The sequence below is a fragment of the Lissotriton helveticus genome, chromosome 3_1 (assembly GCF_964261635.1).
Source record: "Lissotriton helveticus chromosome 3_1, aLisHel1.1, whole genome shotgun sequence".
Lineage (NCBI taxonomy): Eukaryota > Metazoa > Chordata > Amphibia > Caudata > Salamandridae > Lissotriton > Lissotriton helveticus.
Window position 1 is genome coordinate 1,939,202,028 of NC_136061.1, and position 27,690 is coordinate 1,939,229,717.

Sequence of the window (27,690 nt, forward strand, 5' to 3'; positions counted from 1 at the left end):
GCAGGACACAACCGCCAACGACAGCCGCCTGCGCCTCTAGGTGTCTGCCACTGCACTGCCCTGGGAGACGCCCTACTAGCAGCGACGGCCCTGGCGGGGCCCAGTTTGTGCTTGGGTGCGGAGGGAGCCCCCCGGCCGCCTGGACTGGATTAACACCCTGACTTGCCACAGCTCACGGTCTACCATGCCGCAGGCCCAAGACCCCTAACTGCCACAAACGCTGCGGGACCGCCACGAGGGAGCCGAGAGTGCGGGGGGGGCCGTGAAGCCCGGCGAAGCACGCCTATCTTCTGCTGGGGAGCAGCTGCTCTCTCACCGACGACCACGGCTGGCGCTATACTGGGCTACCACTGACCACAGGACACACTGGGGGCGGCCCGAGAAGGCGGCTGGACACCGGGGCGAGGAGCCCATCCCCCCTCTCCCCCCCCCCTGGAGAGACCCTGGGAATGACCGGAACGACTCCTCTCATTACATCTCACTGAGCAACGCGACGAAGCGGCAGTGCTGATGGACTGGCACCGTGGAGGTCGCACTGAAGGTACAAACTGCCTGACAAATCCACGGACGTGGCATACCACCTTGTTGGCTCCCCCTGTACTCTCACAAACGGGCACAAGCCTTGCTCTTGGCGCTGCCTGCGCACGCCGCCTGCCCCATGTCTGGGGGGGTGATGACCCGCACCGGAACAGGGAACGCGTCGGTGAAGGGAAAGACGACGAAGACATCATCCAAGATGGACGCCGACCATGTGGCATCGAAGCTAGATTCCGTCCTGGCAGCCATGGAAAGAATGGAGGAGTCCCTCCAACAGACACGCACCTCCCTGGAAACCAGAATAGACAGTGTGGCGATTGATCTAACTCACCTTAGGGCCGACCACAAGAAGCTGCAGGAACGCACCACGGCGTTGGAAGGCACGATGGCAACACTGGAACCGACGGTGACTCAATCGGACAAGCACATACAAGATCTCCTGAACAGGGTGGAATTCTTGGAGGACCGGGCGGAGGACGCGGAGGGGTGGGCGCGGAGGAACAACATCCGCTTGGTGGGTATTCCGGAGAAGTGGGAAGGGATGGACCACACACAAAAAGTGGAAGACTGGCTACGAGAAATACTGCCAGGAGGCACACTGTCGCCTCACTTTGTGGTGGAGCGTGCCCACCGAATGCCCACGAAACCCCTATCAGCGGGCTCGAACCCCAGGCCAATCATCCTACGAGTTCTGAACTCCAGAGATCGCGACGCGGTCTTACGGGAGGCCAGGAAGTTGGGCGAGATCCGGATAGACAACGCCACAGTAATGTTTTTTCCGGATTACACCGTGCAAGTACAAAGACAACAACACTCCTTTCTGGAGGTGAAGAGGAGATTGCGACAGGCCGGACTCAAATTCTCGCTGCTCTTCCCTGCCAAGCTACGGGTAGTGGCGAAAGACAGGACACACTTCTTCATGAACTCTGATGAAGTTGAGGCCTGGCTAGACGAAAACATGCCAGATGTACCCAGAAGAGCGCAAGGGACTGCTACCATGCATCGCGCACGAGGAGCGCGGAGGCGCAGCCGGCGCGGGACTTCCACCCCTCCCCGAGATCGAGAATCGCCGGCTCACTCCCCATCCGCAAACGAGATGATGCAGGAACAGCGAGACGCTCTCCGCAGAGTGGTGGAGATTAGCAGTTCTCCGGCTCCGTCCCCGGCCCCGGATGCCAGCCCGGCGCCTCTCCCGAGCGATGATGAGGCAATTTATGGAATACCAGACTCCCAGCACACTGACGGCCTCCCAGACGTCACTCCACAAACTGCCGACCTGTTTGGCTGAACTGATCCGAATGGAAACCTGCCTTCATGCACCGGCGAAGACATGACCACACGAGTGCTTCATAAAACCCCCCCTAGTGAGGCGATTTGTGCGACTACGCATTGCTGGACCCTACTTGCTCTGGGACACTGGACTCCGACCAGAAACTGTGACTACTGCATGCGCGCGGCCCGGCCGCCCACTGTCGAGAGCAGGCCACAACAGCAGCAGCACTATATGAGCCAACTGGCGCAGCCTGAACTGATTGGAGAGGGGGGATCTCCCCCCCTGGGAGCCTAGCCCCTGCTGCCTGAGGCTTGAGAGGGCCGCAGACGCTGCACCGAGCGGCAAGACTTGAGCACCTGCCGGACAGCAACGGCCTTTCTACCCTACCCGGGAGGGACGCTGCACTTCCTATGGACTACTCTGTAACTTCTATTGTTGGAACATAAGCCACAAGGCACCCCCTGGACGGTTACGGACACTATAATAGACCAGGAGGGCAGGTTTGTTGCAGTGCAGGGCAGGCTTGATGGGCACCAGATAGCACTGGTCTCACTCTACGCCCCAAACACTGATCAGGTAGGCTTCTTGGCGCGCCTATCCACGAAGATGGCACCCTGGCACACGTCCCCATGGCTATTGGGTGGAGATTATAACTGCACATTAGACATAACGATAGATCGCTCCTCCCCGCCCCCTCTCGGCGCTCCGACTCGTGGTGCCACGAAGGCGCTGCTGGAGTGGGCCGAACAATGGGACCTCCATGACGTTTGGAAATCACACAACCCTGGGACACGGGTCTACTCCTACTACTCGGGTGCACACGACTTGCATGTACGCCTAGACCGAATCATGGCGTCTACCGAACTCTTACCCCTTGCAACTAATGCACTATACATGGGCCGCAAGCACTCAGACCATAACCCGCACTTCTTGACCATAACCTGGGACCAACCGCGCCCCCCCATACCCACCTGGCGACTACAGCCGACATTGATCCTTGACGCGGCCTTCCGGGACTCCCTCCTTACACGCACTGCTCAGTACTTTGAAGACAACGCGGGTACGGCGTCCTCCCCCCAGGTTGAATAGGACGCCTTCAAAGTGGTGATTCGGGGACACTGCTTGAGGACACAGGGCCACATGAGACAGCAACTCGAGAGTGAACTGACCAGGTTAGAAAATACTCTACTAGACAGGGAGGGGGAGGCCATTGAGGGCGGTGCTGACTCGCTGCAGGGGGCGCGCGCAGACCACGCGAGCCTACTGGAGAGACTTCGCGACATTAACTATGCAGCACATTCGGCGAGGAGGCATCATCTGAGTGACAGGCCTGGCAAGTTACTGGTCTGGTTGATTTCACAGGAGACGCGTTCGACCCCAGTGGTAGCAATACACGCGGAGGGGAGGGGCCTATTATACACTCAGCGCCAGATTCATGACGCGTTCACCTCTCACTATACTGCATTGTATCGCTCTCGCTTGCCGCACCCACACCCGGACATTGCTGACTACCTCGCCCCTCTACAACTGCCACAACTGACTACTGCACAACAAGATGAACTGGGAGCCTCGCTTGCGTCCGATGAGGTCCGGGATGCAATTTTCAATCTGTCTAACGGCAAATCTCCGGGACCGGATGTTCTCCCAGCCGAATTTTACAAAGCAGGCTCGGATATACTTATCCCGGAGCTTCTGAAAATGTACGCCGCGGCATTGGAGGACGCAGCCTTACCCTCAACGCTAAATGAAGCGACCCTGATTTCCATCCCCAAACCTGATAAGGACTGCACGCGGGTGGGCTCTTACCGCCCCCTGGCGCTGCTAAATACAGACTACAAGATACTGGCCTCAACACTAGCCTGGAGGCTGGCCCCCTATGTGCCCCGCCTGGTGCATCAGGACCAGAACGGCTTTGTCCCGACCCGCCACACCTCCCACAATATCCGCCGCCTTTTCCGCGTCCAGGAGTATGCTACCCAACAGTGGTCCAGAGCGGGGTGCCTGATCTTGGACCTGGAGAAGGCCTTCGATTCGGTAGAGTGGCCGTACCTGGGGGCGGTTATGGAGAAATTCCAACTAGGTGGAGGCTATGAAGCTATGGTGGGCCTGCTATATGACAAGCCGACAGTCCGGGTCCGCACGGGCGCATTGCTCTCGGACACCATTCGGGTGCGACGAGGCACCAGGCAGGGCTGCCCCCTGTCACCTCTACTATTCTCCCTGGCCATGGAACCCCTGGCCACGATCCTCAGGGCGCAAGGACCTGCATGGGGGATTCCACTGGCTGATGGCCTCCACACGGTGTCACTATACGCAGACGACTTACTGCTGTACGTCAGGGATATAACTGACATCACTGCCTCCCTGGCCGACGTCTTTCGGACCTTCGAAGAGATGTCGGGATTACGAGTTAATTGGCCCAAATCGGGGGCTTATTCCTTTGGCCCGGACACGCCCGAATGCGATGTGCGCTTGGGCGGAGGCCGATTGCAATGGTACCCCACTAAGTTCCGCTATCTGGGGATAAGAATATATCGGAACCCGACGGATGTACTGGAGGGGAACCTCCTGCCGGCAGTTGCCTCGATTCGGGCGCAGATCGGATTCTGGAACACCTTGCCCCTCAACGTGCCGAGCCGAGTAGCACTTACCAAAATGATAGTGCTGCCTAGACTACTGTACTATTTCGCCAATATACCCACTTACGTGCCGAATAAGCTATTCCGAGACTTGGAGATCCTGCTGCGTAGCCTCATATGGAACAAGGGCCGACCCCGAGTAGCGCTGACCAAGCTCTACATGCCAACTGAGTCAGGAGGTCTGGCGGTTCCCAATATGGAGCTATACTACCTCTCGGCGCAGATGCAGTGGGTGGCGGGGTGGCTCAGCGGCAAGCACCTAGAGGACACCGCCTCGGACACTGCTGCCTGGACGCAATCGCAAATCTGCACGCTATTTTACCCGATGACCCGGACTCCCTGCCCCCCACAGCTGCACCTAGCGGTAGCGCGCAGGTGCTTCCTGCGCTGTCTGCGACTCACCCGAGCAACGACACCATATGCCCCGATACTACCCATACTGGGCACTCCAGGACTGATGGAGGCACTGACCGCGCCTCGCTTAGCTAGCTGGACACAAGCAGGGGTGGACACTTTGGGCGACCTATATGCTGACGGCACGCTACTCACCTTTGCAGACTTGGCAGCTACCACGGAACTCCCGGCTGGTCAGTTCCTGCTCCATGCGGCTCTCTTACGCACACTTGCAGCCTCTTGGGGCGATGTAACCGCAGAATTGCCGATGCACAACTTCATGCAATATCTGCATGTAATGGGAAATGGCTCGCACGTTATCCACTGGCTGGCGCAGGCCCTACAGGCACACTCGCAGCCATCTACATTGCCGCTGCGGGAGAAGTGGGCGGCAGATAGAGGACGGGACTGGACTGAAGGGGAATGGGCGATGATTCTGGCCGGACCGACGTATGACGCACGCAACCCCCGCTTCAAAATCATTCAATTCTACATCTTACACCGTGCTTACCTCACACCCGACAAAATAAATAGATACTTCACGGCTACTGATGCTGCCTGTCCACGCTGCTCTCTGACTGGAGCGGACCTCTTACACATGTTGTGGCACTGTCCAGATATACAAGCATATTGGGATGAAGTCGTTACACTCCTCTCACGCAGCACTGGCGAACAAATGCCGCGCACGTGGGAAGCATGTATCTTGGGGTTGTACAAACGTACGAAACTTAACAAAGTGAGGACACGCTTTTGGGATATGGGGCTTATAACAGCCAAACGCCTGCTCACGAAACATTGGAAGGCCGCGACCCCCCCCCACACTCAGCACTGGCGCGCCTCCTTTACCAACTGGGCACGAGCAGAGGGCACGGTGCTCCTCCGGGAGGAAACGGCGGGACTCCGTAAATTCCCTATTGCCCAGCTCTGGAACGACTACCTTAAGGCATTCCAGCACACCTGCCGGGAACGGGGGATCACTTGAGACACCAGGCGACCGCCCTAGTGATGCCCCTCACCTCGGAGAGCGGACACGGCCCAGCGCCCCTTTCCCCCGCCCCCCACACCTCTTCTGACCTCACGACCTGCGCTACCAGATACAGACACTCGCGATTCTCCGCACCACACCAGACGCCTCCACGACTCTATGCACGCATTCCTGTCCTTGCCTTAGCCTGCCCACGCTGACTATAGACACTGACAGAGCGACGCCTCCCCCTTCTGTTCTCCCCCCCCTACAGGAGGACTACACTGATACCCCACGGGACGCCAACTTGCGCTGCCTATGCGCCACGGGCAATGCCTACCAGCCCCTACTCGGAACACAGGCCCCCCCCCCACTTCTCCCTCTCCATTGCAGGAGGCCCTGCCGGGCCCCGCTTTTTGCTTACTACCACATGCGTGAACCCGCGACGATCTCCCCCCACCTCCCCTCCTCTCCCCTCTGCCCTCCTGACCCCAGGTTTTTCCTCGCCATTGTATAGGCGTAGGGAATAGTTTGTTCGCTGGTCAAGTTCCCTGACCAGGCCCCCTTTTCTTACTTGCAAAGTGGACATTAGATGCAACATGACATTACCAGGAAGCGACACCCTATTGACTTCATGCTACCCACGAATGACGGAGGCATGAAGACACCTACACACTATGAGGGGTGCGATCTAGCATTCAACTTCGCACGTATTAGCCAAAAACTTGATGCGCTGTACATTAGCCACTGACACGTCCTTCGCAATCTCTCAGCACCGAAACTGGGAAGGCACACAGGCACCGCATTAATGGATACCTGGGCCCTTTTTGGAATGGCTGCAGACTACCCCCGCCGAACATACCCGCTTGCTCCTATGCCTCAGTGAGCTATACTAACATACATTATGACATTTCACGGACAGCATTAAAGACACTGACTCGGTGACCCACCTACTGCTGATCCCCCTCCCCCTCCCACCATCGACCAACCATAGCGGTCTCTCTGGATATTTGTGGGGACTTGGGTGATTACTAACATGGCACTAATGCTGGGTGGATACTGCAATGATACTGTTGACGAAGAAAAGATAAAATCATAAGATCTGTCGCTTATATAACTAGATACCAGATGGCTACCACTGCAGATTCATGAGACTCGCCGCCGGACCCCCGGGTTGCCGGCTAAATGGCTGTGTTACTCAGTTAAAATTTACCTGATCGTTCTCGACGCGGCCAGCCCCTGCGGCCGTCACTTGTAACCTGTATGATGTCAACCTTATGCAAAATAAAGATCTTTGTTAAAAACCAAAAAAAAAAAATAATCAGATCTGTAATAGGATCAAAGCAGATGGGAGATGTTATTCTGCAGCAGTTTTTAAAATGTAAAATGGTTAGCAAGGAATCACAAGGACAGGGAACAGGAAATACCTACAAACGCACCTCTTCTAGCTCTGTAGCAACTTTCTTCCTAGGGTTTCCTGACATTGCTTTGATACATCAATAAACAGACAAACAAAAAATAACACCATCATTTTCACTAATTACTGCAAGAACCACACAAGCAACAGGTCAGATTAACTACCAACTGCATTCTCATAATCTTTTGTAGATGCTACACAAGCAACTGGTCATGGGTAGCTAACAAACCTGTAACCCCATTATTCTTTAGAAACAGACCATCCAGGAGTTCTGAAATACCTAGGATCTATGTAAATACTTTGCTGCACGAGGTTGCTCATGCACAAACTCGTGTGCAACTTGTCCAAGCAGATGTTGTGAATAACTAAAAGAGCCATGCTAAAGCTAATCTGCAGCGGTCACCGAATAAGGAGATAAGATGTATCTAACAGTGATGAAATCACACCTTTTCAGAGGCTGCTCCAGCAGGATTGGCTAAAACACAGACAATCAATTCATCAGCAGTTGTTGCCAGAAGGGACAAACATAGCCATAAGCAATCTTTTTTGCTGGGGTTGACAAAGCAGCGGGTTACAAAGGGCTAACACGACCATTATGATGCACTTTCATAGGTATATTTAAGAAGTAGGCCATACATAATTAATAACGTTGATCTCACATTCCCTTGCAAGGAAGGGGTAACCATGCAGCAAGACACTTTCTTCTGTAAGGGTGATATAATTAGCTGAGCTAAAACGACAAACAGCCCCGCACTTCAGGAGTGATTGATCAAGCAGCAATCTGCTAGCAAGCCTTACCGCTATTCATATGTAGAAGCTTTGACAGATGCCCCCCAAAACCGCACTGTTTCCTTTTTGTTAAGCCTCAGCAGTGCTAATACACAAATAGAAAATACACAAGTCTCATCAAATAATTGCTTTTTTATTCAAATTTCATTTTCTTTCACTTGTTGTTGTAAAAAATGGCGAGATTCCCTGTAAGAAATAGACTTATGGGGTACTGAAACAAATGAATTGTAATAAAATTACTTGAAGATTGTTCACAATGGCGTCCTCTCAGTCATTGATTTCAAGAAGCATTTTTAAAATGTGCATCTCATCTTCAATCAGTGGTTTAAAGTATTTCTGAGAATTCTGGTTTTGCATCTCTCTACCCACACAAAGAAAGTTCTTCATAAGGGCAAGCAGGGAGAATGCTCTTTCAGCAGCACCCACTTCAGTGTCCATCTTTAAATATGAGTTAAGGTCAGGAATATATTTATCTAAATACTGCATTAATTGTGTAAGTTGTTGCACGTCGTCTTGAGATCCAAGCTGTTCACCATCTAGTGAAGCAATTCTCCTGGTTTCCGACTGTCCAGAGTGTATTCCCTGTGGTGGTCTAGGATGTACACCATTGGTGGATCTAGGACGTATGCCGCGTGGTGCTACAGAACGAGACCCATACTGTGGGCTTGGAGGTACCCGATCTGATGATCCATTCCATTTTGCTAGTCCATGTGGTGTTTTGTCTAATGTTCCAGCGTGTTTCTGAATCTCCTTCATACTGGCAATCTCCTTATCCATCATCTGTTCTGCTTTTTCCTCCATCTGAATTCTCTTATCTAAATGTTTTTCTGTTTCTTTAACTGACTCTTGGTAGGGTGTTAGTTTTGGAAAAGCAAAACTTGTTTCTTTAGTCATGCTTTCTAGATTTCCTAAGCTATCATTTAAACTAGAGGTGTCTTGTCCTTTAAGATGCATTTGGGCTTTCCTCATTTTGAGAACATCCTCATCTAACAGGCGCTCAGCATTTTCCTCCATTTGAATACTCTTCTGTAGCGATTTCTCAGTATCATTTATAACATGTTGGAATTTGTCTGATGTTGTAAAAACGTAACTTGGAGGATTGTTAGCTACTTCACTACTAACTTTTTTATGAGTTGGCGAAATGCTGGTGTCACTAGTAGTGCCTCTCGTTTGCGCGTCTTCATTGCTCTTGATATTATTCAGCAGTTCAGACACATCTTCATCAATTTCTCTAGAGAAGGATAAATCATTCGATGTTTTAGGTATATCTGCAGGAGCGGGGCCCATGTATGACATTGGTGAGTTGTTCATTGGCTCTGGGTATGGTCTCTTTGATTCCGGGAGACTTTCTAGCAAACTCGTCAGAATGTTCTTAAGGCGTTTTAAAGCTTCTCGATCCTTCATTTGATTTACCGCAGGGGCTGATGTAGAGCCTGAAAGATATCAAGTAGTCATTATCTTAAGTAGGTTTACATATATAAATGTGGAAAGAAAATAAGCATTTTGACTAGTCTCATAGCATCAAATCACCACACTTTAAAATCTGTCCATTTTCATTCAAGGTACTTTTTGATAGAACCAATATTCTAATCACAAAGGTTTTGCAGATCATTCATATTAAAATCTAAAAAATCTATTCTTATGTTTTTTGTGGAAGTGTTACAGTCACCTAATTCACAAGAGGCTGCCCTAATCCTTCTCTAAGGCAGTATTTGAATGTCACTCAAAAATGGGGGTTGCTTAAAAAAATGTACAAATGGTGACTAACCTTATTCCTAGTGGTATATCAATAAACATACCAGGCAATGAAGGATACTTGAGTTAAGTAGGCAGTCCCTCAGCACCAATATTATTTATGACAAAGCACCACTCATATCTTTAGAGATTTTGATGCTCCAGCCGGCTACATGCGCATTCACTCTGGTTACACTCATTTAATTCCTGGGTGTATGTACCTCTTAACACTGCAACTCGCAAAAGCAAATATTGAACATAATGCTATGTTACCTTCCTGTATACACATGTGCTTATTGTAACTGATTCCCCGCAGTTCATGGTTATACTTAGCATCCGCTCATTAACCCACTATAACTAAACTGATTTACAAAAAAAAGGGCTAATTTGGATTATTCATTCCAGTCACCCAAGACATAGAGACCACATTTTGTATTGCAGTATCTTATTGAAACCACTATCATCCCACATTGGTACAATGATTACTCAGATGTTTTTAGGCTGGTAAAGCTGAGTCCCTTCCTCTTCATTGCTTTTATGATTGCCCTATAGACTGAATTGCAAGGTCAGAAATTTCTCATGGCAAACTACGGAGTGCACCTTCCTGAGAAGAATATACACTACAACAATAAATCTATTAACAACAGCTCCACTATTACACTTGTAAAAAACAGAGTCTCTGACTCTTCACCGACTACAGTTAACTGAACAAAACGACAGTAATGAACTTTCATGAATTCACATTGGTACTCAATCTACTAGATCAAGGGAAAGGTAGTATCCATTTACGCTTAATTTAACTTCAAGGTGCACATTAGGTTTTGCGCCTACGTGCAAGGGTTGAATCCTTAGGCGGGACCAGGACTCGGGCACGCTGCCGAGTATGGTGGTTAAGCCGGTCCTCCAGAGTCAGGGCGGGTGGTGGGGTCGTCCCACACTGGATGGGACGTGGGTGGCTCCCGCCCCTTGCACCTGCGGTGATTGGCTAATAAGGACTTTGACCTGGAAGCACAAGAAGCGCTTCCGGGTTAATAGTGGTATTAAGGCTCGGGAAACCGTTTCCAACCGTCACGCTGACCAATTCATTCAGGTGGCTAGTAGGGATGCAGAGCAGGGCATGACCTTCTAGAGGTGGGGGGCAGATAGTTAGGTAACTATGCTGGCTGTAGCGGTAAGGTCATGATTGGTGGGCATCGTTTACAGTCCTTAGCAGGCATAACCATAGTCAAATGGAGACACGTGAGGGGGACAGGTGGTCTCTCATGAAACTCCAGGGGCAGTTACAGACAGAAGGCTGGAAGGATGCGGGGGAGGGGAAGTTCCGCTTCTGGTAGGCTTTTTTGCCAACCCCCGCACACATGCAAGGGTGCAAGAAAACTCGGCATAACTGCCCAGCTCCTTATGGAGATAATGTTGAGGGCTTAGGGGGTGCCCAGAGTGAGGTAAACTTCCGGTGCACTGGACCTCCTGCGCAAGGTCAATTCGGAAGGAGGATGGGACCTAGCGTGTTCTTGGATCAGTCATTGAACTTGCCGTAGGCTCAAACAGGGATACGCAGAATGATAATGCTGCTGATCACTTAGCTTATGATTGGAATGGCTCTGTATTAGATACATGTTAAGGATAGCCAAATGACACATTGTACATATCAATGTAATGGACCGGACTGTCTGTGTATTTTGTAAAATTGTGTAAATATTGAAATAAATGTTTTTGTTTACTGTTATGACAAAAATACAGCCGGGGTTTTAGGACCCGTAATCCAAACAGTGGTGTTGTCTACATTGTTGCCTTGGGGGGGGGGGAAGGGGCGGAGGATGGATCTGCCTGCCTTATGGGGGCCCCAAAGGTTGAGGTAAAAATTGGGTTGTCAGACCAAGGGAGGGGGACTCAGCAGTACCTGGCCATATCGAGAATCTGATTTAAGACAAAGTGCAGCCACTTCAAGTTCCTAGGGATGTTTTTCGGTCTCCCTGATACCACTGCCGTTTTGCAGTGCATTGTTAACAATGTTTCGAGGACTTAATTTGAAATATTGCTTTTGAGTCAGAAAGTTTTACGTTCTATTAAGAAATTAAAAGCAAGGATTGTGCTTTTTTCTATGATTTATTATCAGGAGTCAAAACTCTAACAACATTATCAATATATTCTGGACAGAACCTCCTTTCCTCTTCTTCACAATGTCTTTCCAGCAGTGCTTGGGAATCCAGGTCCCATGGCTCGAACCACTGCTTGGTGAATGCCAGGCTTGGTCACACTCATGAACTCCATCAAACTACCTAAAGTCTACTCTTACTCTAAACCCTTAATCACAATCACTAGTTCCTCCTCCCTAATGAAAATAATTGCCATGAGAACCGAATGGTGCAGCCTTCTGGCCAGTGTAGGCACTTTCATAAGTCCTTGGAAGGTATATAAATGGCACTGGGACCCTTTCCTTTGCTTCCATGTGCAGCTATGGTTTGCCATTCCCATGGTGCCTCAGGGCCTGTAATTTTGCTTCCCTCTAGAGGTGTGGAATTCCTTATTGGGGGTGGACAGACTCTGCATTTGTTTGCCCAGTAGAAGATGAGGTCTGCTGAAGATGTCAGTCCAGGGCTCCAACAAAGTTCTCACCTATTGTATAAAATGTTTGCTCCTCTTCAGTTAGCTCTTGTCATCAGAGCACTGGGCTCTGCCTTTTTGTGATGTCCAGCTGACGTCTCCCTCTGTATAAGAGGTCTCCTGTCAAACCGCTATACTGCGTGCAAACAATATAGTCTACTAGCACAGTTATAGTAGCAGCAACGGCTGCTAAAAATTAGGGTAAAAACAAACTGCACTGGCAGACTCAGTATCACTATCTTCTCCTCTCCCTCTCTAAACCAGCAGGCAAAAATCTATTGACTGCAACTGCCGAAACAGGACCGGCCGAGTCTGTAGACTGACAGATGTTAGTCTTCCTGGACATAGCAATGACTTCAATCCAGTGGGACTGCCCACTGCTGCCTGCACTGCTGGTGTGGCGCCACACTAGGACTGAGGAATCCGTGGGCCCAAACCACGTGTATATTTATCTCCATGCCACACATCAAACATAAATAATGTTCAGAAGACAATATGCCTCATAAGTGGTCACTTTTCAGCAGGAATGAATGAATGAATGAAATGCATTTATAAAGTGTAATAAGCCACATATGTGGTCACTTTTCAGCAGGAATGAATAAATGAATGAAAGACACTTTGGGATCCTTAACAACTTGTTATTGGCAGATCTTATTTAACTCTCTGTAAGGGGAATAAGGCACAAACCGATCTACAAGAAACTTAGGTCCAATTGATGAAACACCTAGCAAACAATAGTTAAGGCTTCAAATAAGATCAGTTTTTCGATGGAAAGCCAATGAAGGTACCGTAAATACTCTGTAGTAAAACTAGTACGAGGGAGTTTAAGGGTCAATCTGACTGACAAGTTTTGAACCACATGCAGCTTCTTAATTCAATATTTAGGCAAACCCATATGAAGACCATTACAGTAGTCAACATTGCCACCATATGTTACAGGAGTGGCTGTCAAGTAATCAAATGGAACACAGCCCCAAATTCATTCCTGGAAAAGGCTCGCAGGAACCAACAAGATATGGCAGAATCCAATAGGCACTTATTGAGTTACCAAATAGGCCAAAATTCATTTACCTCTTATGTGACACATACTGGTGTATATACTTCGCAGTGGCTCGCATGGTAAATAAATTGATTTATGTATTAAGAAAATTAGAATTGCCGTTGTGTGTGCTACGCTGATTCATACATGTATTCATTTGCATGCACTGTACTGGTTGGTATACAGGAACAGTGGTTGGAGTAATCAGTATGCCCGGTTAACCCGTAGGTACGCTATCGGAATACTAATCAAGCACACAGGATTGTATGAAAAAGCATAAGGATTAAGGTGTGCAGATTTCAAGCACACCAAATTGGTTTATATTCCTAATATACTGGTTTGTTTCAACAGTAGACTGCTGTGTCTATTTAGTGCATTGGTGTATGCAAGGTAAATATTGGTCTATGTATAACACAGTAGGTTGCATGCACAATTTATTGTTTGTAGGCATAGTGTATTTGTTTACCTTTATAATAAATTGATTCTTAGGCACAATGCTGTGGTTTGAATGTATAGCCTATTTCTGTGCATGGGTAACACATGTCTAATATATGAGTTAAGATGCATAGTATATGTGCTTTATCTCATATTGTACTGGCAGTCTTCACGATACATTGATGTGCATATCATATCGATTTACGAGAGTAACATATGGGCATCAATGTTTAATGAACGGATTCATATACTATATTGATCCACTGCTGTAAAGTACTGGTTTGTGTGTGTAACATATTTGACTGACTATGTAACCCAACGGTTACCAAACTGGTTTGCGGACCCCTAGGAGTCTGTGACACATTCCCAGGGGATCTGCAGACATCAGTTTTAAGAGCATTGCAAAGTTCCTTGTATAACCAGCAAGTTTTTGGGCAACAATAAAAGTGTCAAGATAACTCCGGTGATCAATGAACCTGCTGGAGAGGAATGGGTGTTTAGGCTAAAGGCAGCTTTAACTCATCTAAGGTAGCACCGATAGTTAATATGCCTGCTGCAAAGAACGTGTACTAATCATTTCAAAGAACAGTATTTTATGTGCATAGCTAAGTGGGTAACTGCTTTTGTCACAGAGATTCTTTTGTTACTGTGCAGTTCATAAGTTAAAATCGTAATCTAGCTCAGAGAGCTATGAACTGCCGTCAAAGAGCTGCACACAAACTGCATGGTACAAGTTAGAAAGTGATGTTTTTCCCAGTCTTTCATTATCCTGATGCTGTTAAAAAAGGTTTGTTTGGGTAGAAATAAATCATTATTAATAAAGTCAATGCTAACCACTGTGTTATAATCGGAATCCTGAGTTTGTGCTTCTCCAGACAAAGCACTCTTAAACAAGCATTTGCAATGCAATAGGTCTCGCAGTTACACAAGTTTAAGCTATTGGCATTGTAAATCACAATGCCTTTTATTTATGTTTTTAAAACGACAACAAAAATGAAAGGCATTGTTATTTTCAACGCCAATAGCTCAAACTTGCGTAAATGCGAGACCTATTGCATTGCAAATGCTTGTTAGATCATGGGTTCAACATCAGCCACTTCCTCTTCACCCACCAATGGCTCACAGTTCTTTGTTCTCTTTTACCACAGCTATGTTTCTGTTTGTAGCTGCTTGTTCATCATAACCTACTAATACATTTTAGTTTACGCTTGAGTACCCTGCAAGCACACTAAATGGTAAATCTCTTTGCAATAGATAAGTCAGGCTCTAAAAGTTGACTAATAGGTTACGATTAACTGGATATGTGTCTTATCTTCCAGGCACCTAGGGGCACATGCATCAATATTGCATTTTGCGATTCCTTAATTGCGGAAAAATAAGGAATCGCAATTAAGGAATTGCAAACTGCAATGCATCAAGAAATTGCTAAAAAAATAGCGATTTCTTAAAATTCCTTAATTGCGATTCTCTAATTGAGAATCGCAATTAAGGAACACCTCCCCATCCATTCCTATGGGCCTAGAGGCCCATAGGAATGAATGGAAAGACATTCTTAATTTGCAATTCACCATTAGAAATTCGCAAATTAAGAATGCAATTTCAAGGGTGCAGGGGTGTCCAAAGGACACCCTGTTGCACCCCTGAAATCTGCTTAGAAGTACATTTTGCACACTCACATGCCCCAAGGGCATGTGTGTGTGTAAAACTGAACTTTGAAAAATGCACTTTAGTGCGTTTTTCAAAGTTTTCGCAAATTACCATGAAGGTCAACTTCATGGTAATTTGCTCCCCTTATTTGCGAATTCGCAAATTTTTAAAGTTTGATGCATTGCATTTAAGGAATCTCAATTTGAGATTCCTTAAATTGCGAAAATTACAAAAATGTTAATGCATCCCAAAAATGGGAATTGCATTCGCAAACGGCCGAATTTTGCGATTCGCACCATTTGCGAATGCAATTTCCATTGATGCATGTGCCCCCTAATACTTTACTGAATTTCTCGGGTGATCATTGTGCGTGGGTGGCATCTTTGTGTGGTCTTTAGTCACTATAAGTACGTTCTGGTCGTGGAGGGTGGAATTTTGAACCTACGGATTCCACAATGTTTTGCCAGAAAATGAGAACAATTTGATACTTCTAAATGAATGATTACTTAAGGAAATAAGCATTTTATTGAGGGGGGACCTCTCCTATCTTTAGATGTAGCACCCCCGCCCCGCTCTGTTGTGCACGCCACGCACTTTGCAATTCTTCCTGCTTCGCTCGCTGCGGACTATCTGTGTTCTCTTGTGCAACCAGTTGCGCTTTATTGTTTTACTGCACGTACAGGGGTCGCTGGCGCTTGATGCCCACGTCACTAATTTCAACTTTCTGAGAGTAGCGAGTACCCGAGGCTGGCTGGGTGTGGGGATATGTGTGGGGGGGCGAGCTGACTGGAAAGAGAGGAGGCAGCAGGCCAGGAAGGGATGTGGGGTACGGTGGGCAGCCCAGTGCCCCTCGACCTTCAGATTGGAACTGTGTGCCCGACATGAGGGGGTTACTCGACCTACCATGCCCTGTAAAGGGGGAGGGGGTGGACTGGCGGTACTGCCCTCATTGACGACCCTTCTCTGACTCACGAGGCCGTGAGACCCTTTGCATCCACTGAGACCCCTCAGTCCTACTGCCAGCTCTCCCTCTCGGACCCCCCCTACAGACCCCTGTGTCCGCCCACCTCCCGCTCCAAGGGAAGCTCAGAGCATGGCCTCAGTTTGTGGTGAAGCAACGTATAAAATCACAGGTGGTGTGAGGGGTGGGCAGGCTGGTTCCAGGTGTGAGGGGATGGGCAGGCTGGTTCCAGGTGTGAAGGGATGGGCAGGCTGGTTGCAGGTGCGAGGGGATGGGCAGGCTGTTTGCAGGTGCGAGAGGATGGGCTGGCTGGTTGCGAGGGAATGGGCAGGCTGGTTGTTGGTGCGAGGTGATGGGCAGGCTGGTTGCAGGTGTGAGGGGATGGGGAGGCTGGTTGCAAGTGTGAGGCGATGGGCAGGCTGGTTGCAGGTGCGAGGGGATGGTCAGGCTGGTTGCAGGTGCGAGGGGATGGGCATGCTGGTTGCAGGTGCGAGGGGGGGCAAGCTGGTTGCTGGTGCGAGGGGATGGGCAGGCTGGTTCCAGGTGCGAGGGGATGGGCAGGCTGGTTGCAGGTGCGAGGGGATGGTGCGAGGGGAGGGGCAGGCTGGTTGCAGGTGCGAGGGGAGGGGAGGGGCAGGCTGGTTGCAGGTGCGAGGGGATGGTCAGGCTGGTTGCAGGTGCGAGGGGATGGTCAGGCTGGTTGCAGGTACAAGGGGATAGTCAGTCTGGTTGCAGCTACGAGGGGATGGGCAGGCTGGTTTCGAGGGGATGGGCAGGCTGGTTGCAGGTGCGAGGCGATGGGCAGGCTGGTTGCTGGTGCGAGGGGATGGTCAGGCTGGTTGCATGTGGGAGGAGATGGGCAGGCTGGTTGCAGGTGCGAGAGGGTGGGCAAGCTGGTTGCAGGTGCGAGGGGGTGGGCAGGCTGGTTCCAGGTGCAAGGGGATGGGCAGGCTGGTTCCAGGTGCGAGGGGATGGGCAAGCTGATTGCAGGTGCACGGGGATGGGCAGGCTGGTTGCAGGTGCGAAGTGATGGTGCGAGGGGACGGGCAGGCTGATTGCAGGTGCGAGGGGAGGGGCAGGCTGGTTGAAGGTGCGAGGGGATGGTCAGACTGGTTGAAGGTGCAAGGGGATGGTCAGGCTGGTTGCACGTGCGAGGGGGTGGGGGTGGGCAGGCTGGTTGCAGGTGCGACGGGGTGAACAGGCTGGTTCCAGGTGCGAGGGGATGGGCAGGCTGGTTCCAGGTGCGAGGGGATGGGCAGGCTGGTTGCAGGTGTGAGGGGATGGTGCGAGGGGAGGGGCAGGCTGGTTGCAGGTGCGAAGGGAGGGGCAGGCTGGTTGCAGGTGCGAGGGGAGGGGCAGGCTGGTCGCAGGTGCGAGGGGATGGTCAGGCTGGTTGCAGGTGCGAGGGGATGGTCAGACTGGTTGCAGGTGTGAGGGGATGGGCAGACTGGTTGCAGTTGCGAGAGAGTGGGCAAGCTGGTTCCAGGTGTGAGGGGTGGGCAGGCTGGTTCCAGGTGTGAGGAGATAGGTAGGCAGGCTGGCTCCATGTGCGTGGGGAAGGGTGGTAGGCTGGTTCCAGGTGCGCGTGGGTGGTAGGCAGGCTTAGTGGGGTAGACAGGGTGTGATGGGCAGGCTCCCTCTAGCTGTGAGCGGGTAGCTTTACCATAAACGCTGACGCTACCCAATGGGAAAGAGGGGCGGGGCTTAGAGTCCCCTTTTTCTAACAATATCTCTCGCAGAGGCAGAGCAGCTTCGCTGACACGCCCATGCGAGACCTAAAAATGCCTACCAGTATTGATGACGTGAATCCTTCGCCGCGTAGTCCCGTTTGCCTTATGTAACATTTTTAATACAATGATTTACACACATATGATTCATTGTCTCTGTATGTGTGTGACGTAGAGTGCTCCAACACCCTACACTGGTATGAGAGGTGCTATAAACCAAATAAAATACATGTGAGGAGCTAACAAGAGAAGAGAGGCACAGTTGGAGTATAATGAGAAAATCATCGAGGATCCCCAACAAAGATAGTCATATCCTGGTGCACAGTAAGGTCATCATTTACTATGCTTTAAAAGCTAATAAAATAAAATATATAATGGCGAATGTATTGTAGAATGCACCATTTTACCCCAAATTTTCTTAGTGGGACAGCGCACCCAAAGCCCCTCTTTGTATTAGTCAGGGCCACTCAATGTACTCATTATGCACCATACGGGGGGCTGGTCTGACAATATTTGCGAGGGTTGCTTTGGGTTCTCAGTCCGGCCCTGGCAGGAGCAGGAGCCTCGTACCACAAAATAAACCAAACATTGAACTGTTAGTCACTGAGATACAGCACCCAGGGCCAGATGTACGACACGCAAAATAGTGCCTCGCAAATTGCGAGGCGCTATTTTGCAGGTACAACAGAGTGTTCAATACTGTTTGCGATTCCCAATGGGGTGGCAAATTGCGAGGATCATGAATATTAATGAGCCTCTCACAATTTGCCACCCCACTGGGAATGACAGGCCCCCTAGGGATGGTGGCTTGCTGGGCTCAGCAGACCACCATATCTGTAATTGCATTTAGATAAAGCAGCTTTTTTTTAAAAAATGCAGCCCGTTTTCCTTTAAGGGAAATGGGATGCATTTAAAAAAAAAAAAAGATGAAACGTTTTCATTTAATTCTTTAAGGGCAGGCAGTGGTCCCTGAGACCACTGCCTGCCCTTAAAAAATATTTTTGAAGCCAGTCACAAACGGGAAGGGGTGCCTTTGGGACCCCTTCCCATTTGCGACTTCATTAGCACCCTCTTGAATAGGGCGGTAATTCGCGAGTGTTTTGCGAACACAATTGTGGTAGAAAAACATTCATACATGGCTCTGCGATCGCTATTAAGAAGGGAACGCCCCTTCATAATAGCAAGTCACAATACACTATTTTGCGAGTCGCTAATTATTTCCAAGTCGCAAAATAGTGTAAGTACATGGCCCAGACTATAATTGCAAGTGCAAACGGGTCGTCATACATCTGGCCCCAACCTTCCAATTAAATATTTTCGATTTTGGCATATCTTTTCAATGTACAATAATACAATCTTTAGTAATTCAAGTATTTGTTTGGTGTGTACTTGTTTGTGTATTTTTTTGCATTGGGGTACTTGGCTTCCAGTGGGGGTCCTCAGGAGTCAAAAGGTTGGGAACCACTGAAGTAGGTTGTGGCACATATACCCTGGGGTGTCTTGGAACTGCCTACTCCTGAGCAGGATGGAGTCTAGTCATTGAAGAGTCAAGTTTTTAGTTCTTTCCCGAAAGATATAAGGGTGGGAAGCGCTCTCATATAGGGTGGCAGACTGTTCCACAGCTTAGTAGTTGCAAAAAGCAAAGATTCTGCCCCCCAGAGGTCCTTGGAAAATCTGGAAGTGATCATAAGGTTTGCACCTAGTGATCGAAGTTGTCTACATGGCGTATAGATCTGAAAAGAGTGTTTAAAAAAAATGTATTGGTAGACTTGCATAACTGGATGGTTTGTATATATAATGCATTGCTTCATACATGTAATATACTGGTTTGTGAATATAATATATTGGTTGTGATGAACCAATCTATTGGTATTATGTGCGTGTTTCCATGCATGCCATACTGGTTCCCATGCATAAATAGCTGATTTGTATGAGATCCCATGCACATTTGCATGAGTAATATACTGGCTGTCGCACAAGCTTCTACTGTTCATATACATGAGATGTTGGTTCATTCTTGCAATGTTCTGCTTTCTGTGTGAAATACAGTAGTTAAAATGGTCAACAATTGGTTTTAAAGCATTACATGCTGATTTGCATGAACTGTGTACTTGTTCTTATACATAAACAACTGGTTTGCATATTTACCATACTGGTTTGCATGTATAATGTACTGCTAGGCATGCACCATTGTGTGGTACACTTGAAAAACACCTTAGTTTGTAATCACAATATTAAGGGTTTCTGTAAACAACATACTACTTTCTAAACATTACATAATGATTTGAGTGTGCAATAAAAATTGCCATATTTTTGGTGAGACCTCTGCATTCCATTTACTATTATTTGTCAATCACGCTATTTAATGAACCGCAACATTCTTGGTTTGCATGGGTTTTACACTGAAGTATGTGCTTCATGCAGTGGTTTGGTTGCATTATTGCATGGTTGTTTGACTCAGCAGATTTGAACGCGTGGAGACAATGACAGGGATCAGAGGTCTCTGCAACCTGGAGCCCTAGAGAAGTCACTTCATGCAAAGCAGAGAAGCACTTGCTGTTTGCCCTCAGAAGTAAATTCTTTGGCTCTTTTGCTCATATTATCCGGTCACAATTGCTTTTAAAGTCATATTTTGCATTTTATACTGCTTTGGAGTTTTATTAGTAAATTATAAATATTATTTCAACATGATTAAAATTTGTGCTCGTAGCTGCCATGTTTTCAGTTTTCTCGTGCGTCATATCCATGTTACCTACCAGTAGGTTTGTATGTGAGATTTTAATACTGTGACCCTTTATCAGGAGTGGAAGAAGGCAATTCTATCCATACAAAGGGAGGTTTCCTGAAATGAGCATCTTTTACTGAAATGTAATGGTCTCGAGGAAGTCTTAACCTGTTGAGTGCTCATGACGAGGTCAGCTCGTCATGAGCCACGGCGCTCCGGTGCTTGTGACGAGCTGAGCTCGTCATGACCGCGCCCGTTAGATGGAACGTTCGCACGCTGGGCTAATTCCCCTACTGTGCTGAGCGTTCCATTGGAACGGGCGTGGTCATGACGAGCTCAGCTCATCATGAGCTCCGGAGCGTCGTGGTTCATGACGAGCTGACTTCATCGTGAGCACCGGGGCGCCGGGGGTGCCCCCCGCCCCCAGCACATCGGAGGGAAACAGCCCTGCACGGAAGGGGTTAAAAAGCTGCAATGGCCTGGGCCAGTGGGAATGATAAGCACAGTATTGGCACTCCTGTCTTTCAAGACGTACGTGCTGGTCCCCACAGACAGGCAGGGCATACACAAACTTAAATCTGCATCCTTCCCTGCGGCATCATAGTCTGTCAAAAGCAAGTCACAGGGAAAGTGCACAGAGGTAGTCCAGTGCACCAGGAACTGACAGTCCACTGGTAACATTTCCTGCAAGACAATAGCAGTATAGCAAAAGAAATTCCACCAGTGGATTCACTTTAAGATTTAAGCCTCCCTTCGAAACTGTAGAACACTCATAACCATCCACCTTTAGATCAAGCACCTAGACTGCTTTATAACAATGAAATTAAGGTAGTATCTAGGAGGCACTATCCACCCATCACTTGTGACACATCAAGAACCCCTTACCACTTCTTGCCTCCCTCTTCCTCCTTTCCCATTCACTATGTCCTTTCTCTTCCCCTTCCTCTCCAATTTTCCCACCCTCCCATTTGCAGCATCTTCACTCTCACAACCTGTCCCAATTCTCCCACTTCCTCTCTACTCACTCTTACTAAACTCCCCTCTTTACTACATCTCTTCTATTGTCTCAACTCTGCCTTTCTATTCTTTTCTCCTTCATGGCTCTGCTTCTGTAGATTTCTTCCCCTCATTCTGTCTCCCCCTTCTCTTATTGATCCCTTTTTTTTGTCTCGCACATCTTGCAACTTTTGTGACTCTTGCCTTTTCTAGAACTCCCCTTCTTTTCCCTTATCTCTCTCTTCCTGCCACACCCTGCTCATTCTCATACCCTCTCTTCTTTCCGCCTTCCATCACCATTAGTCAAACCCAGTTCCACCTCTTTTCATCTCACCTTCCTCTCCTTTCACCATCTCCCTATTTTCTCTCTCTCGTCCCCTGTTTGACTTGAACGTTTTGCAGGGTCATCCCTAAACTTTTTGCCTTTCTCCTAGCCTTTTTTCTGACATGGTGTGGGTGGTTTTAGGACTCTGGGCATTTTTGCCCTGCTGTCGAGTGTAAAGTGTGTGTGCTCTCTGTGATAAACATGGTAAGATTGGTCTGCACCTGTTTGGCCTATTTAATTTACCTGTCAGTCCCTTGTAAAGTGGTATCTCATATACCCACGGCTGGTGAATTAAATGCTATTGGTGGGCTTGCAGCGCTGATTGCACCACCCACCAAAGTAACCTTTCAAACCTATCCCAGGCCTCTGCCATTGCAGGCCTGTGTAGACATTATTACTGCCAGTGACTTTACACCTAAAGTGTTCCATGTCTGTGACCCCCCTTTTACTACACGTCAGTGACCCCGAAATAGGCCCTAGCTAGCCCTATGGGCAGGGTGCATTGTAGGTAAAAGATAGGACATGTACCTTAAGTGCGTGACATGTCTTGGTAGTGACAGCAGGTGAGCAGGGGTTATCTTCTGCGTGTAACTTCCTTGCCCTGACAAGAATGGTGATTTCTGCCTGGCTTTGGCGCAAGCCCTAACCAACCAGAAATCCCCTTTCTAACACCCACTCACATTTCCTTTTTTGTCTCAGTATTTTCGACTTTCCAAGTTCGATCCTTTTGTGTCCTTCTCTCCTGCCTTTGCCCTTTTTAGGTCTCAGCCTGAGTAGGATGTGCTTGCGCAGTCTCGCTGGGCGAGAAATTATGTCTTAGAGTAGGGAGGTAAACGAGCCAGCTCTTCTCCAATGGCTGGCTTCCTAAACGGCTTTTTGAAAAAGAACAAAGGTCCTAAACTCTTTCAGATAAAATAATGAACAATAGACACAGACTTAAATAAGATCTATGTCTCTTTTGTTCCAATGTCCAGCCGGACAGAGGAATTTTTATTTCCAAAATACAGTGAAAATTCAAGTTTTGGGTGGAACACAACATAGATCAAGAACTGGGCACAAGCCTGTACCAAGTAAGAAGAAGAAGAGAACAATACATGGGGAGAGAAAACAGGCAAACGAAGTGGAGCAACAGGTGGCTTACAATACAATGCAATCTTGTGTAAGCACAACCCAACAGTAACTACAACACAGAAATGCACAAATTAAGGATGTAGTACTGTTAAAACAGTCGACGTGACGTTTCGATCCCTATCTCCAATAGTACACTGGGATCATCTTCCGGACTACTAAAATTACTATTGCCTGATTTTTGGAGGCCTGTAGGAATAAACAGGGAAAGGAAGAGGGAAAGGAGACAATTTTATCTCAGGGACTATTTACATTTGAATTGAGCATGTCAGGTGCACTTTACAATGATTAACAACAATTGTGACAGTGGGTTCAGATGCAGTCAAATCAGGTGAATCTTTTCAAATAAATTTGTGCTTGCAGCAGTGCCCAGTGCCGTCATGGTGACTGGTGGTTAGCGACATAGACTGTGTCCAGCTCGACTGCGACGTGCGTGGATGGACTATTGGAATAGGCATAGGTTAAACTATGCTTTTTAAAAAAAAAAAATAATTAAACTGTGGCACGGAGCGTACTGTGAGTGCACGTGCGATTGCCAATGTAAACGGGCTTTTCACAAAGGATGGTGTTTTTCAACGGGGTCCCGGAGTGCGTGAGCGAACTCGTCGGCGACGCATAAGTGTTGGCCCGTGGGCCGTTGTAGTGACCAGGGGACGTACCGTGCTGTGATAGTGAGCGTAATACTGACCTGCTGGCCGTGTGGTGGTGACTCGGCGGCGCCTATTTGTGGAGCCTCAAGGGTGGTGTTTGTACATCTGGGGATGGAAAGGAACCAGTTAAGGTCCTATTAATGAGGTTGGTTTAATCTGATGGGGTGCAGCCTGGGGCGGGTCAGAGTGGGAGTAGTTGAAAAACACCATCCTTTGTGAAAAGCCCGTTTACATTGGCAATCGCACGTGCACTCACAGTACGCTCCGTGCCACAGTTTAATTATTTTTTTTTTTTTTTTAAAGCATAGTTTAACCTATGCCTATTCCAATAGTCCATCCACGCACGTCGCAGTCGAGCTGGACACAGTCTATGTCGCTAACCACCAGTCACCATGACGGCACTGGGCACTGCTGCAAGCACAAATTTATTTGAAAAGATTCACCTGATTTGACTGCATCTGAACCCACTGTCACAATTGTTGTTAGTCATTGTAAAGTGCACCTGACATGCTCAATTCAAATGTAAATAGTCCCTGAGATAAAATTGTCTCCTTTCCCTCTTCCTTTCCCTGTTTATTCCTACAGGCCTCCAAAAATCAGGCAATAGTAATTTTAGTAGTCCTGAAGATGATCCCAGTGTACTATTGGAGATAGGGATCGAAACGTTACGTCGACTGTTTTAACAGTACTACATCCTTAATTTGTGCATTTCTGTGTTGTAGTTACTGTTGGGTTGTGCTTACACAAGATTGCATTGTATTGTAAGCCACCTGTTGCTCCACTTCGTTTGCCTGTTTACTCTCCCCATGTATTGTTCTCTTCTTCTTCTTACTTGGTACAGGCTTGTGCCCAGTTCTTGATCTATGTTGTGTTCCACCCAAAACTTGAATTTTCACTGTATTTTGGAAATAAAAATTCCTCTGTCCGGCTGGACATTGGAACAAAAGAGACATAGATCTTATTTAAGTCTGTGTCTATTGTTCATTATTTTATCTGAAAGAGTTTAGGACCTTTGTTCTTTTTCAAAAAACCATTGACTACCCGAGGTCCTCAAACTACCTAGACGGGTTCCCTTGTTGGTTATACTGCTGTGGCTTCCTAAACGGCGGCCAGCCAGTGGAGAAGAGCTCTGTCCGTCCCTTTAAGCCCCGTCCGTTTCGGATTGATGGGCGTGTTTTTTGCTGTCCTTTCTATCCGTGACGTCATCCGTCACTCAACAAAAACACGCCCCCCCAGTCTGAAAAGGACGGGGCTTATCCGCAGCTGAATTTGACCATCTCCTGTTGCATAATTCTAGTGGTCCTGCACATTAGCATTTATTCTAGACACCTCCCTTTGTATCACGAGCCCTCTCCCCGGTGTAGAAGAACCCTAATGCGGCTTTCGTTATCCTCTGGTCGCAGATGTATTCTACATATAAGAGATCATGTGACTGCCGATCTCCCCTCTCTATGGCCAGGCCTTTCACTCCCTCGATAGCAAAAGAGAAATGAAAACTTAATTTGATAATAAACGAGCTTCCGGGTAGCAGAAGAGTCACTGAACTTAAAACTTCTCACTGTGGTTCCCACTTAAGCCTCCTGAAAGGTTGTAAATCACCAGGGTGCTGGTCGCGGTGCGTGGATGCGCACGCGCACAGCCCTGGTGCCTGCAGCTGCCAGCCTGGCAGGTTATAGCTCAATTAATGGCGTCTTCGGAGAGACGCTGAGAGGGAGCAGGACACTGGGAATGGGACTCTTTCAGAAAACCTCCATTCATTGTTCATGTTCAAGAAGGTGGGGCGTCAACGCGAGGAAGAGAGGTGGGAAATTTGTGCGATAAGTGGGGGAGAGGGGCGCCCACACCTCATAACTGTTTTTCAGAGGATGCGCTTCTTGCATCACTAACAGTATCCATTTTATGGGATCTCATTTATTGACCTCGCACCACTCTCATTTAGAGGATGGTAGGCCCGTAGCCATCTGAGGGCCACCAAGCCCCATAGCATTGCTAACACTCACTGCTCAGAGTCAGGCCTGCTGCCATTCCTACCATGTTGTTGAAAGGCTGGCATGCCTACTGCATTCGTAGGGGGTCAAGGGGTCCGTGGCTTGCATCCAGCACAGAACACGCCTTGCAGGGACTCCGAGACCTGTAGCGTTCATGACACCCCTTCAACAGAGGCTCTCAGGCAGGGGGGACCAACTGGCATGGGTGTAAGTTCAGGACGGTGAGTGTAAAAACTCAGGACAAAGGGTCAAAATTCAGTATAGTATATAAGCAAGCCCATCTATATCCAAACATATGCAACCATATGCAAACCTATCCATCATGTATCCTTCCATCCATCGTTCCAGTCTGTCCCTCCATCCACCCTTTCACTTATCCATCCATTATCCATCCATCCACCCTTTCACCCTATCTATCCGCACACTCATCCATCCACTCTTTCACTCATCCATTCACTCACCCAGCCAGCCATTTATCCTTTCACCCATCCAGCCATCCTTTCACTTACTCATCCATCCACTCAGTCACTCATCCTTCCACCCATTCACCTTTTCAGTCATCCATCCATCTGCCCTTTCTCTCACCATCGACCCTTTCACTTAGCCATCCTTCCTTCCATCATCCATCCATCCACCCATCCATTTACTCATCCACTCATAAATCCATCCATTGACCCTGTCACTCATCCACTCTTTCACTCAACCATCCATCCTTTCTCTCCTCCATCCACCATTTCACTCCTTCACTCAGCTATCCATTTTTGTCCATCTACCCTCCCTTTCATTCACTCATCCATCCTTACACCCACCATTTCACTCATCCGTCCATCCATTCACCCATTTACTTATCAATTCATCTGTGTGTGTGGCTCTGTCTGTCTGTGTGGGTGGCTCTGTCTGTCTATGTGTGTGGCTCTGTCTGTCTGTGTGTGTGGCTCTGTCTGTCTGTGTGTGTGGCTCTGTGTGTGTGTGTGTGTGTGTGTGTGTGTGTGTGTGGCTCTGTCTGTGTGTGTGTGTGGCTCTGTCTGTGTGTGTGTGGGGCTCTGTCTGTGTGTGTGTGGCTCTGTGTGGGTAGCTTTTTTGTAGGTGGCTCTATGTGTGGGTGACTCTGTGTGAGGGTGGCTCTGTGTGTGTGTAGGTGGCTCTGTGTGGGTGGCTCTGTGTGTGTGTGTGTGTAGGTGGCTCTGTGTGGGTGGCTCTATGTGAATGACTCTGTGTGGGTGGCTCTGTATGTGTGTGTGGGTGGCTTTGTGTGTGTGGCTCTGTGTGGGTGCAAATGCAATAGGTCTCGCATTTGCGAGCGATTAAGCTATTGGTATTGTAAATGACAATGCCATTTATTTATGTTTTAAAAACCAAAACATAAATAAAAATAATGCCATGAGCAATGCCAATAGCTCTAACTTTAATAATGCCGAGACCATTGCATTGTAAATGCTTGTTTCTATCTCTCTCCTACATACTATTGGATATCGTTCTTCTACATATATGGTGCTTCGATGTCCAGTAGTGTGCAAGGCTTTATTTCATACAATGTTTTGTTTCCGTGAGACTCTTTACACCCAGCCAGCCATTTACCCTTTCACCCATCCAGCCATCCTTTCACTTACTCATCCATCCACTCAGTCACTCATCCTTCCACCCATTCACCTTTTCAGTCATCCATCCATCTGCCCTTTCTCTCACCATCGACCCTTTCACTTAGCCATCCTTCCTTCC

The 27,690-nt window shown here is 48.3% G+C and overlaps 1 protein-coding gene across 2 annotated transcripts in view; it reads right to left on the reverse strand.

Moving 5' to 3' along the window:
* Positions 1-8,129: 8,129 nt before the first annotated feature.
* Positions 8,130-27,690, reverse strand: part of LOC144825222 (uncharacterized) — a 357,632-nt gene continuing 338,071 nt past the window's right edge. For both annotated transcript variants that reach the window (XM_078684071.1, XM_078684070.1), the window contains one exon: positions 8,130-9,445. In XM_078684071.1, coding sequence (XP_078540197.1) covers positions 8,280-9,445 — 1,166 coding nt within the window. In that variant the 3' untranslated portion in view covers positions 8,130-8,279. The remainder of the gene's footprint in view (positions 9,446-27,690) is intronic.